This window comes from Pongo pygmaeus, chromosome 17 (genome assembly GCF_028885625.2).
Source record: "Pongo pygmaeus isolate AG05252 chromosome 17, NHGRI_mPonPyg2-v2.0_pri, whole genome shotgun sequence".
NCBI lineage: Eukaryota > Metazoa > Chordata > Mammalia > Primates > Hominidae > Pongo > Pongo pygmaeus.
The window spans coordinates 46,518,028-46,531,637 of NC_072390.2; the positions used below are offsets into that span (position 1 = coordinate 46,518,028).

Consider the following 13,610-nt stretch of genomic DNA (forward strand, 5'->3'; position numbering starts at 1 on the left):
GAAGATTCTAGATTTTATCTTAAATGCAATAGTAAGCCAGAGAAAGAAAGTTTTGGAGTGCCAAGATCGGGCTTATATCTTTATTTTTATTTTTATTTGAGACAGAGTTGCACTCTGTTGCCCAGGCTGGCATGCAGTGGTACGATCTCAGCTCACTGCAGCCTCCACCTCCTGGGTTCAAGTGATTCTCATGCCTCAGCCTCCCGAGTAGCTGGGATTACAGGGGCCCAACACCACGCCTGTCTAACTTTTCTATTTTTAGTAGAGACACGGTTTCACCATGTTGGCCAGTCTGGTCTCGAACTCCTGACCTCAGGCGATCTGCCCGCCTCGGACTCCCAAAGTGCTGGGATTACAGGCATGAGCCACCGTGCCCAGCCCACGCTTGTATCTTTAAGATATCACTCTAACATACACATAGAAAATGGTTTGGAGGCCAGGCGCAGTGGCTCATGCCTGTAATCCCAGCACTTTGGGAGCCTGAGGCGGGAGGATTGCTTGAGCTCAGGAGTTCATGACCAACCTGGGAAGAGACCTTGTCTCTACTAAAAATCAAAAAAATTATCTGGGGCATAGTGGTATATGCCTGTAGTCCTAGCTACTCCAGAGGCTGAGCAGGAAGAGCGCTTGAGCCCGGGAGATCAAGGCTGCAGTAAACTATGATCGTGCCACTGCACTCCAGCCTGGGCAACATAGCAAGACTCTCTCAACAAAAAAGAGGAGCTGGGGAGAGGATCATGTTCATGTTCGTGTTAGAGGGTGGTTTTAAAGGTAAATGATAAATATATATGTGATATATATAACTGATGATTGGCTTTTAACAGTGTCTGGAATATAGTAAATGCTCAAAATCAATAGCTTTTTACATTCTTAATAATAGATTACTGCTTATTTTTACTTTGTCTTCACATAAAATTCATACAGAAAATCAAACTCATTATATTGTTTAATCATCCAATTCTTGATCCCACCTTGGTGTCTGTCAGAAACAAGAGGATTCTCTCAATTAACTTGTGTGGAAATCCTTTTTTCACCACCTCCCCCTCCCCCATTATCTGATTAATCACAAAGATTTTGATTTTTTTCTTTGAGATACTTTTTTTTTTTTTTTTTTTTTTTTTGAGATAGAGTCTCACTCTGTTGCCCAGGATGGAGTGCGGTGGTGTATGATCTTGGCTCACTGCAACCTCCACTTTCCAGGTTCAAGAGATTCTCGTGCCTCAGCCTCCCGAGTAGCTGGGACTACAGGCATGCACCACTATGCCCGGCTAATTTTTGTATTTTAGTAGAGATGGGGTTTCACCATGTTGGCCAGGCTGGTCTTGAACTTCTGACCACAGGTGATCCGTCCACCTCGGCCTCCCAAAGTGCTAGGATTACAAGCATGAGCCACTGCACCCAGCTTTGAGATACTTCTTATATTCTGTCTTTTCCTTTCTGTGTTATCCCTCTTTCTAGGAATGCTCCCCATTCCTTCTACGCACATTTTGCCCTCTCCCATTTTGCACTCTGTGTGTTCTTCAGAGTCCCGGCCAGATCTCTATTCCTTGAGGCCTGGCCTTAGTATTCCAGTTCCCTATATCAAACAATGTCTTTCTTTTTTTTTTTTTTTTTTTTTGAGACAGACTCTTGCACTGTCGCCCAGGCTGTAGTGCAGTGGCACCATCTCAGCTCACTGCAACCGCCGCTTCCTGGGTTCAAGCAATTCTCCTGTCTCAGCCTCCCAAGTAGCTGGGGCTATAGGTGCACACCACCACACCCGGCTAATTTTTGTATTTTTAGTAGAGAGGGGGTTTCACCATATTGGTCAGGCTGGTCTCAAACTCCTGACCTCAGGTAATCCACCCACTTCAGCCTCCCAAAGTGCTGGGATTATAGGCGTGAGCTACCACGCCCAGCCCCTATATCAAACAATTTCTTATCTACTTGTCTAACATCCTTTTTTCTTCTGTTAGATTGTAAGCACCATTAGAACAGGCACAATGAATTGCATTTCGTTTGCCATTTTTTATAATGTCTCAGATAATTTTGTGTCTAGACTATGAATTGATCAATTCATTTGTCAGTAGATAGTCCACGGCTTGTTAATTTTCATGACTAATGCTTATCTTTGTTGAACAAAGAATACAAATAGAAATTTTTACTAGCAAAAGTCATAAAGACATGAGAGAACGCTAATGTGCAAAGTTGGATGTTACAGATTGTAAAATACATCTGTTTAAGACAGCTTATGCACATCAATCCTAGTTTTTATATCTTTTAGGTGGATATTTGTAAAGCCAGGGCTTTGTTCTTCCTTTTCACTTGCTTTTATTTTTGCCCTTTGTTAAACAATTATAACTGTTTCCTTGACATGGCAGATTTCATGTTTGAGGTTTAACTTCCGTAGCTTGGGCAAAATGAAGCAGAGTGGGTCGGCCACCTTACCACAGCTGTACAGAGCTTCCTTTAGCACAAGATCTTATCAGAGTTTCTAATGAAACATTTAATAGGATGTGTTATGTTAGCAACAGATCCCTCATGGTTAGGCTCTCTGAATGTATATGTGAAAGAACAAGGGCTCTCTATTCTGCATTGATAAAAATGGACTGCAAGAGCTGTCTTTTATGTTTGCTCTTAATGGGACCATTAAGTATACTATGTATTGTGAATTCATGTAATACTGTTGGGTGTGTTATAAAACCATGGTATTTATATCTTTCCCTAAGGCACAGTGTTTCATTTAACTTACTATGGGCACCTCTAAAATGTATCCATTTATTCTTCTTATCTCTCCATTTCTTTTTTCTGTCTCTTTTTCCATCTTAGATTGTTTCTTCTTTCCTCTCTCGTGCTCTTTTTCTTCACCCATTTTTTTCCCTTACTTCCTTCTTTCTAAAAGCTGTTTATGTAATGGCATGCAAAAGAAGTAAATTTGAGTTACCACACATCTATCTACTTTAAAAAATGTATATGCTTTTTAGAAGAACCAAATTCAAGAACTTAACAGTTGGGTCTTCTAAGTGTTGGAGAATTTGAAAAATAGTAGTATTCTTGATAATGCCTTAATTTTTGGTGGTACTGGTGTTACGAATGCATCTATTTAGTTAATTGATCCCACAATATGACCTTATTTGAAAGTTAAAAGGCTGGATCGCATAAGCTTTCAATGAGCCCTTTTTTAACAGTGAGTTTATTTTGAATTTGTTTTTATGTAGGTTTGCCTCAGTGAAATGAGGGCACATATTCGGACTTGTCAGAAGTACATAGATAAGTATGGACCACTACAAGAACTTGAGGAGACAGCAGCAAGGTTTGTTTCAATACAATATAGTTTAATGCTAAAATTGATAATGTTTATAAAGAATTTAATGGGCTGGAAACTTTAACATTCTTATGAAAATATTTACATATTTATGTTTATGTTCTTAACTATGATACCTGGTACTGGTAATCATTTGTTGATAGCAATCATTGTTAAGGAATTTTGCACGCTCTACTTTAAAAATTTCCAGGGGTAACCAACCACAGACTGGAGAGATTGGGGCAACTTCCTCAAACAAGTTTGTGTTAACACGGATCCAAAAATAGAATGCAGAACTGTTACATTTCTGCTAGGCTTTGTTTTCTAATAGATTCCTGAAGTAAATCGTGTTTGGGATTATCCATCTTCTGTCACCACTGCTCATTTCACCAGCTCATTCCTTATCATTTTGCTTGTTTCTCTTTAGAATATAGACAGCAACATCTCAGTATACAAGAGAACAGGCTGGGCAGGCATCCTGAATCCTTTGCCTTTTTGATGGGTAATCTGGTGTGGGGGTAGGGGAAAGATGGAGGTAGCTGGCAGACGTAATGGAGGATATTGATAGTATTTTGTTCTTTAAAAAAAAGGAGAGAAAGAAACATTCATGGGGTGTGGTGGCTCACACCTGCAATCCCAGCACTTTGGGAGGCTGAGACGGGCAGATCACTTGAGGTCAGGAGTTCAAGACCAGCCTGGGCAACATGGCGAAACCCCGTCTCTACTAAAAGAACAAAAATTAGCTGGGCATGGTGGCGCACACCTGTAATCCCAGCTATTCTGGAGGCTGAGGCACAAGAATCACTTGAACCTGGGAGGCAGAGGTTGCAGTGAGCTGAGATCTGGCCACTGCACTCCAGCCTGGGTGACAGAGCAAGACTCTGTCTCAAAAAAAAAAAGAAACACATCTAAGTTGTTATTCTCCTGATGAGAAAGAGAAAGGTAATTTAGCTGCATCAGAGTAGTTATAAATTTGTAATCTGCCCCTGCTAACCAAATAAAGTGATCTGTGCTTTCTAGCAAAGACTGATGGCTTTCCAGCCATTAATCTGCCTATGGATTCACCAATATTGGTATTCTGTATAATTTCTCTCTCCCGGAGAAAAATGTTAGCTCTGCTCATTTTTAGAAAATATACGCAAAATATAGCTTACATTTCTAAACCTAAAAGTCTAAACAATCACCTCATTCTTTTTGTTTTACTAGAGATCGCCTTGCAAAAGTACCTTTTATTATAGAATTAGCTTTATACCCTGACATTATAAATTTCAAATGAGTATTTTAGCTATAAACAGAGTATGGATCCTGTTAGATTGACCACAATGACCAATAGGAAGGAAGGGTTACCAACGGGTTGAGAAAGTGTATGGGTTTGATTGCAAGGTTGATGGCTTTTATGAAAATTTAAAAATATATGAAAGCTAATTTGAATCCCAATTTCTTTTACTCATTAGAATTAAATAGTAAAGAATTAAAGTAATAGAAAATGGAGAGGGTTGTTGATTATTTTACAAGATATATTAATATTTGGATTTATGATAAAAATCTTTGCTTTACAGAAGAATTTACCACATAATTCAAATTTTAAATTTTGAAACAAGTTTTGGGGGACAGGAAGTTACATCTGTAACAGAAAGTGAGCAAACAACTCCAAGACTCCGTATTGTCCCTAAGAACTTAAGGCAGTGTTGTCCAATAGAAATATAATGGTTTTTTTTTTCTTTTCTTTTTTTTTGAGATGGAGTCTTGCTCTGTCGCCCAGGCTGGAGTGCAGCGGCACAATCTTGGCTCACTGCAACCTCTGCTGCCCGGGTTCAAGCGATTCTCCTGCCTCAGCCTCCCGAGTAGCTGGGATGACAGGCGTGTGCCACCATGCCTGGCTAGTTTTTGTGTTTTTAGTAGAGACAGGGTTTCAGCATCTTGGCCAGGCTGGTCTTGAACTCCTGACCTCGTGATCCACCCATCTTGGCCTCCCAAAGTGCTGGGATTACAGGCCTGAGCCACTGCTCCCGGCCTAGAAATATAATGTTAATCACATGTAATTCAAAATTTTCTAGTAGCGACATTTAAACAAATAAGAAGATAAAGTCTAAATTACCTTTCAATATATTTTATCTAACCTAATATTGCCAAAATATTATCATTCGAACGTGTAATCAGTATAAAAATTATCAAGATATTTTACATTCTTTTTTCTTTTTACATTAAGCCCTCAAAATTCAGTGTGTATCTTATACATCCAGCAAATCTGAATTTTTTTTTTTTTTTAAGATAGAGTTTCATGCCTATTGCCCAGGCTGGAGTGCAATGGTGCGATCCCGGCTCACTGCACTTCTCTTTAGGAGAGAAGTGCAATCTGAGCATGCATTAACTGAGAAACTGAGTATTGCAGCACCCAGCTGTCCTTGGATTACCTTTTTCTTCCTCCCTTTCCTAATTCACATAACATTTAGATGGGGTGTTATTTGTTTTCCAACTTCACTAGCATATAACTACGTGCATCAGCCTGTATTGTTAGTTTCCAGTGAAGAATGAAAAGTGACCTGCAGTCCGGGCAAGGTGGCTCACACCTGTAATCTCAGCACTTTGGGAGGTCAAGGGGAGGATTGCTTGAGCTCAGGAGTTTGAGACCAGCTTGGGCAACGTGGTGAAACTCCCACCTCTATTAAAAATACAAAAAATTAGCATGGTGGCATGTGCCTGTGGTCTGAGCTACTCGGGAGACTGAGACAGGAGGAACATTTGAGCCCAGGAAGTGGAGGTTGCAGTGAGCCAAGATTGCACCACTGCACTCCAGCCTGGGTAACAGAGTGAGACTCCCTCTCCAAAAAAAAAAAAGAAAGAAAAAGAAAAGTGACCTGCAGCTACCTTATTAAATCTTTATGTACATTTAGGAATATTTGTCCCTTATGTGTGCTGTCCAAGATGTGTCCACTGGGCACTTGAAATGTGGCTAGTCCAAATTCAGATGTGTGGCCAGGTGCGGTGGCTCATGCCTGTAATCCCAGCACTTTGGGAGGCCGAGGTGGGTGGATCACCTTAAGTCAGGAGTTCAAGACCAGCCTGGCCAACATGGTGAAACCCCATCTCTACTAAAAATACAAAGATTAGCCTGGTGTGGTGGTGGGGGCCTGTAATCCCTGCTACTTGGGAGGCTGAGGCAGGAGGATCCCTTGAACCCGGGAGGTGGGGAGGTTGCATTGAGCTGAGATCATGCCACTGCATTCCAGCCTGGGCCACAGAGCAAGACTCTTGTCTCAAAAAACAAAGAAAAAAAAAGTGACTACTATCTAGTTGCCAGCCATTTTAGTATTATTTGTATTCTGTGCTATTTCCAGGTGTGTATGTCCCTTTTGTCAGAGGGAACTGGATGAAGACAGCTTGCTGGATCATTGTATTACTCATCACAGATCAGAACAGAGGCCTGTGGTAAGGATTTTTGTTACATGTATTACAGCAATGTCTGAATTCAGGACACATTAGGAAAGCCATTTAATAGATTTCTATTTATAGACACATTATAAAGGATAATGATTTAAGTTAAGGTTATGGTAACTCTGTGACTGTTTGCAATATGTGAAAGTGTTGAGTTGAAACTGGTAAGAATGACTAATGTGTAATCACTCATTTATGAAATTACACATTATCTCTAACAGGTAATCGTGGGCATAATCAACTAAAATGATCCAAAATGCACAGTTAAGATCTAAGTTTACCAGCCGGGCCAATATGGTGAAACCCCATCTCTACTAAAAATACAAAAATTAGCTGGGTACGTTGGCGGGCTTGTGTAATCCCAGCTACTAGGGAGGCTGAGGCAGAAGAATCTCTTGAACCTGGGAGGCGGAAGTTGCAGTGAGCCGAGATGGAGCCACTGTACTCCAGCCTGGGCAACAGAGCAAGACTGTCTCAAAAAAAAAAAAAAAAAATCTAAGTTTAGTACACTAACTATGGTTATAGCCTATGTTTAGAACATTTAAAAATAATGCAAATAGTGTTATTATGACACTACACTAGAAACAAAAAGTAGACATTCATCTTCATTAATGTGTCGTTTTATTCATGGTTAATATTTATCCATATGTTTGCATAGTAAATGTACATATTGCTCATTATTTCCTATATTCATTGTGAATGATGCTTTTTTCTTTTCAGCCTTGGCGTTTTAGTTCTTCAAGTGTCTTTTATAATTTTCATTTTTGTATAGTTGTGAGGTAAGGCAGAGTAGATACATCATTGTTTACTTAAGCTATTTTATTTTTATTTTTTTGAGACAGGCCGTAGTGCAGTGGTGCCATCTTGGCTCACTGCAACCTTGTTCTCCCAGGTTCAAGCGATCCTTCTGCCTCAGCCCCTCAAATAGATGGGACTGCGGGCACGTGCCACTACACCTGCCTAATTTTGTTGTTGTTGTTGTTTTTGTTATTGTTTTTAGACGGAGTCTTGCTCTGTTACCAGGCTGGAGTGCAGTGGCATGATCTTGGCTCAATGCAACATCTGCCTCCCGGGTTCAAGCCATTCCCCTGCCTCAGCCTCCTGAGTAGCTGGGACTACAGGCGTGCGCCACCATGCCTTGCTAATTTTTTGTATTTTTTTAATAGAGACGGGGTTTCACCATGTTGGCCAGGATGGTCTTGATCTTCTGACCTCGTGATTTACCCGCATTGGCCTCCCAAAGCCTGGGATTACAGGTGTGAGCCACCGCACCTGGCCTGGATTGTTAACCAGTTTTTAGAATTTGAGTTCATATTCTTGTATGCTTTAACTTTTCCTTATATTGGAATTTTTCTAAGAGGAAATTCCTTACATTACTATTTCTGCAATTAATAATGCAGACTTTTTAATAGCTCTTGAAATGACTTTTAAAGTGCTTTCCAAAAAGTCTGAGTCAATTTATATTTGTGTCAGCAATGTATGAGTAAACCACTTTTACCTTAATCTGACCATAATTGGGAACATTTATTTTTAATTTACCCTGGCTCAACAAATATAAAATGATACTTTGAAGATTATTTTATGTAATATGTAGTTTTATGTAATATATACACAAATGTGTGTGTGTTGTTTTATTATATGAGTTTTTAGGGGTTTTTTAGTTTTAGGGTTTTTTCCATAAAATCCTTTCAGAAAGTGGATGAAATTGAAACCTAAGTATATTAGACAGGTAGGTAGATAGATAATGGATAGAAATAAAGATGACAGAGAATAAAGAGAAAGATAGATACAGCTGGGCACAGTGGCTCACACCTGTAATCCAGGACTTTGGGAGGCCAAGGTGGGCAGATTACTTGAGGCCAGGAGTTTGAGACCAGCCTGGCCAACATGGTGAAACACCGTCTCTACTATTAAAAATACAAAAATTAGCAAGGCATGGTGGCATGCGCCTTCAGTCCCAGCTACTCGGGAGGCTGAGGTGGGAGGATTGCTTGAGCCTGGAAGGACGGAGGTTGAAGTGAACTGAGATGGTGCCACTGCACTCCAGCCTGGGCAATAAAACAAGAACCTGTCTCAGGCCAGGTGCGGTGGCTCATGCCTATAATCTCAGCACTTTGGGAGGCTGAGGCGGATGGATCACCTAAGGTTAGGAGTTCAAGACCAGCCTGACCAACATGGTGAAACCCCGTCTCCACTAAAAATACAAAAAAAAAAAAAAAAAAAAAATTAGCTGGGTGTGGTGGGGGGCACCTGTAATCCCAGCTACTTGGAAGGCTGAGGCAGTAGAATCACTTGAACCTCGGAGATGGAGGTTGCAGTGAGCTGAGATCACACCATTGCACTCCAGCATGGGCAACAAAAGCGAAACTCTATCTCAAAAAACAAACAAACAAACAAAAAACGAAAAAACCCCAAAAAACCTGTCTCAAAAAAAAAGAGAAAATCCTCACAGCAATCCTGTGAGATAGGCTTGATGATTATCCCCATTTTAAAAATGATAAACTGAGGCTCAGAGAGGTTAAGTCAATCATACAAGGTCACACAGCTGGTAAGTAACAAAGACACAATTTGAATACAGTAATCTAGCTCCAGGGCTGTGTGGGAAACCCCTGTGGTCTATAGCAAGTTCAAGAGAAAAGCATGCAGAGATATTTGTTATTGATCTTAATGGCCTAGGGAGTTGGCAGTTGGATTGGCTAAGTAGGAGCTTGTTAAGTGTTGAGGGAGCAGAGGCAATGGTCACGGGCTTTTCCTGCTCAAGTTGCTCTGTAGGAGGAACTGGGCTAGGGAGTTGTGTCACAATAGGTCCCTGGGGAGCTAGAGGAAGTTAGAAGAAAGCATAAGGATGGAATGACAGTGACTACTATCACTGAGTTTACTGAGTTCTAAGTATTTTCTTGTCTCCTAGCAACTCTGTGAAGAAGGTTGAACCCTGACCATTAGTACCCAGGGTGCTGCTTTGGCTGGAAGAATGCCAGGACCTCTGGACTGTGGTCCTAGGCTGCATCTAAGCAGCAATCTGGGGCAGGCCATGTACTGGTCAGTTCCGTGGTACTGTGTACCTGCTCCAGCAGAAATCCAGTCCACATCCTGCTCAGTTTGGCCCAAATTGAAGGTGGCCCATGAAGCTAGGTCCTCCATGATTTTACAGGTCTTCAGGGTCATTGAAGACAGCTGACCTAAGCAGGGAAACAAACTAGGAATGGTGGAATCAGATTGCCTGTGGGATTTTGTAGTTAAATCCTGGGCTTTAAAGGGGATAGGCTTGGTTGTAATCCCAGGAAGTCTATTAAATTCTCTCTGTCACTGTTTCATCATTTGTAAAATGGGGATGGTGATGACATTCATGCCTTTTTCACAAGTAGTAAATGAATCAGGCATATAATAAAGTAAGCACTCTGTCTCCTGGTGATCACTCCATTAATAGAAGATGGTGGTGGTGATAGTGGAGGTTCACTACACTTTTTCAATTCTATAAAATCAGGCCTAGAGAAGATTTCTTAGAGGAAGTGATGTCCTCTCACAGAGAACCCACATGGGGTGGTGGTGTGAGTTGGGGGGGTGGCGGGGAGGAGGAGGATGGGGAAGTGAAGTGGTAAAATCTCTTCGCAAAGACCAGGATGCTATCATGGCCTTGAAGCAGGAGCAGATTGTTCAGAAATCCAAGGTTCTGTAATACTCTAGGGCTGTCTAGAGGTGGTAATTGGAACACAAGACCTTCAGGTGTCCTGTGTTAGTGTTTCACTCTTGAGCAGAAGCTCAAGAGCATGTCACTCTGAAGGGTCTAGAGCCACTAGAAGTCATGATTTACCCCATGGTTAGGAAAAGGCAGGGGACAGATATGTGGTATAGCTGGGGTTCACATGCTTAGGGATCCCTAATGGGGACATGTGGGTGAAAACACACTGAGGAAAGTCCTGGACAAGGAGGGCTGGGTCCAATGCTGATTCTGGATGGGTGTGGAAGTTAACCAGGAATTATTGCTTTAAAGGACTGGATTACAGGTTTTGCAAGCAGATAAGGTCAGTGACATCATCTGACTTACCTCACATAAGAGGTTTCCTGGCAGTTAGAGATTTCCTGGGTAAATGATTCTTCTGACTTCCAAAAATAATTAGATAACTCAGAGATCAAACCACAAGATAACCATCTTTTCTTTCTGAGCTGCTCAAGAATGATAAAATGTTTGTTAAAAACATCAGGGGATTTTGACTTTTCTTATATGCAGCCTTAAGAGCCAATAGCTCCTTTTTGTCAAGCAGTAATTATATTGTTATATGCTGCCATTTTTTAAAAGTTGGAGACAGGGTCTCGCTCTATCACCTAGGCCGGACTGCAGTGGTGCAGTAATAGCTCACTGTAACCTTGAACTCCTGGGCTCAAGTGATCCTCACCTCAGCTTCCTGAGTAGCTGGGACTACAGGTGTGTACCATCACAACTGTATAATTCTTTAATTATTATTTTTTTATTTTTTATTTTTGGTAAAGATGAGATCTTGCTATGTTGCCCAGGCTGGTCTCAAATTCCTGGCTTCAAGCTATCCTCCCATCTTGGCTTCTGAAAGCATTGAGTTTACAGGCATGAGCCACTAAGCTCGGTCATTTATTTTTTTAAATAATTCTATCTCTGGAATATTAGACTCAAAGGAAGCAGATGACACAAACAGCATGCTTTAGACTGAATTATGAGACCACTTTTTTCTTTTTCCTTAAATGTAGATAACATTAATGAGACCACTTTTGAGAGAAATGTATTTTATTCTGTAAAGGGAAGATGTTTTAGCAAGAACCTTGCCCTCCAGCTAGTGTCTCTGTCCAGAGTGCTTTTTTTTTTTTTTTTTTTTTGAAGAGACGGTGTTTCATCATCATGTTGCCCAGGCTGAGTCTCGAACTTGTGAGCTCAAGCGATCCACCCTCCTCGGTCCCCCAAAGTGCTGGGATTACAGGCATGAGCCACCGCGCCCGGCCTCAAAGTTCTCTTTCTTTCACTGGTTGGCTCTTACTCATCCTTTGGAGCTTAGCTTAAATTTTACTTCCTCAAGGAAGCCCTCCCTGACACTCGTTAATTTCAGCTTTTGCTTTTCTCCCGTCTACTTTTCAGTATTAACCACAACTTATAATTGCATATTCATTTCATGTCTGTCTCTCCCTCTAATTTATTAGGCTTATGGAGTCATGGGACCTAAGTCTTTCGTTTAACACGGCATGCCCAGTTCTTTGCAGAGTGCCTAGAACATAGCAGGACGTAGTGATGTGGAAAAAAGATAGTAAAGAAAGACAGGCTGGGCGCGGTGGCTCACACCTGTAATCCCAGCACTTTGGGAGGCCAAGGCAGGTGGATCACCTGAGGTCAGGAGTTCGAGACTAGCCTGGCCAACATGGTGAAACCCCGTCTCTACTAAAAATGCAAAAATTAGCTGGGCGTGTTGGCAGGAGCCTGTAATCTCAGCTACTCAGGAGGCTGAGGCAGGAGAATCACTTGAACCCAGGAAGCGGAGGTTGCAGTGAGCCAAAATCATGCCATTGCACTCCAGCCTGGGCGACAAGAGCAAGACTCTGTCTTAAAAAAAAAAAAAAAAAAAAAAAAAGACATAATTCCATTCACCCTGATTCAGAGGTTCCAGTGAGTTCTATATTTTGGTTTTTTTTTTTTTTTTTTGAGACGGAGTCTTGCTCTGTCGCCAGGCTGGAGCGTAGTGGCGCGATCTCACTGCAACCTCGGACTCCCTGGTTCAAGCAATTCTCCTGCCTCAGCCTCCCAAGTAGCTGGGATTACAGGCATGCACCACTGCACCCAGCTAATTTTTGCATTTTTAATAGAGATGGGGTTTCACCATGTTGGCCAGGATGGTCTCGATCTCCTGACCTCGTGATCTGCCCACCTCAGCCTCCCAGAGTGCTGGGATTACAGGCGTGAGCCACCATGCCCAGCCTGAGTTCTATATTTTCTACGTTACCCTGGGGGCTCATTCCTTAAGGAAGGGACAGGACTTTTGGTTTGAAGTGTAAACTGTGATGATTACATCCTGGGCTACCCCTCTCCATAGCAGTTAATTTCCGTGAGTACTTAGAATATCTGTGACTTGATGCCACAGTGGAGATCTATGTGGTAATAATTCTGGAAGGAAAAAAAAATCCCCTATAGATTTGCTTTCAGTGGCTGGGTGTGGTGGCTCATGCCTGTAATCCCAGCACTTTGGGAGGCTGAGGTGGGCAGATCACAAGATCAGGAGTTTAAGACCAGCCTGGCCAATATGGTGAAACCCTGTCTCTACTAAATATACAAAAATTAGCCGGGCACGGTGGCGTGTGCCTGTAGTCCCAGCTGCTCAGGAGGCTGAGGCAGGAGAATTTTGAACCTGGGAGGTGGAGGTTGCAGTGAGTCGAGATCGTACCACTACACTCTAGCCTGGGTGACAGAGAGAGACTCTATCTTGAAAAAAAATATATATATATATTAGGTATGCAGTCTTGTACCTTGATTTTAATTACATAGTTGCCTGTGAGTATTTTCAGTGTATGTTCCTTTTTTCTTCTTTGGGTATTGGATTGAGTAACCTTTAATTACCTCCTCAAATGGCACTTGTCATCACGTGGAAAGTGTTCTATAATCAGCTGAGTTGCTGTGGAGGTTAATCTAAGCCACAGATAGAGTGGAGTGTCCATTAGAGATATTCTGAAGGATCGAATCCTTTGCATCTTGGGATGGCTGTAACATGAGTGCACTGTCATCCAGCTCTTTTACACTTGTACTCCTAGAATCATCTTCTGACTTCAGGAGAACTTGATAGAACATGCTGTTCACTAAGGATCATTGATATTAGATTGCATACATAGTACTTGGCAACTGAAATCCCTCAATAGTAAAATATGGTGTTCATGCATATGTGCT

The 13,610-nt window shown here is 41.6% G+C and overlaps 1 protein-coding gene across 2 annotated transcripts in view; it reads left to right on the forward strand.

Annotated features, from left to right (window-relative positions):
- RNF125 (ring finger protein 125) overlaps nucleotides 1–13,610 on the forward strand; it is a 53,547-nt gene that overhangs the window by 19,899 nt on the left and 20,038 nt on the right. For both annotated transcript variants that reach the window (XM_054460313.2, XM_054460314.2), the window contains exons 3-4: nucleotides 3,198–3,292; nucleotides 6,622–6,712. In XM_054460313.2, the coding sequence (XP_054316288.1) occupies nucleotides 3,198–3,292; nucleotides 6,622–6,712 (186 nt within the window). The remainder of the gene's footprint in view (nucleotides 1–3,197; nucleotides 3,293–6,621; nucleotides 6,713–13,610) is intronic.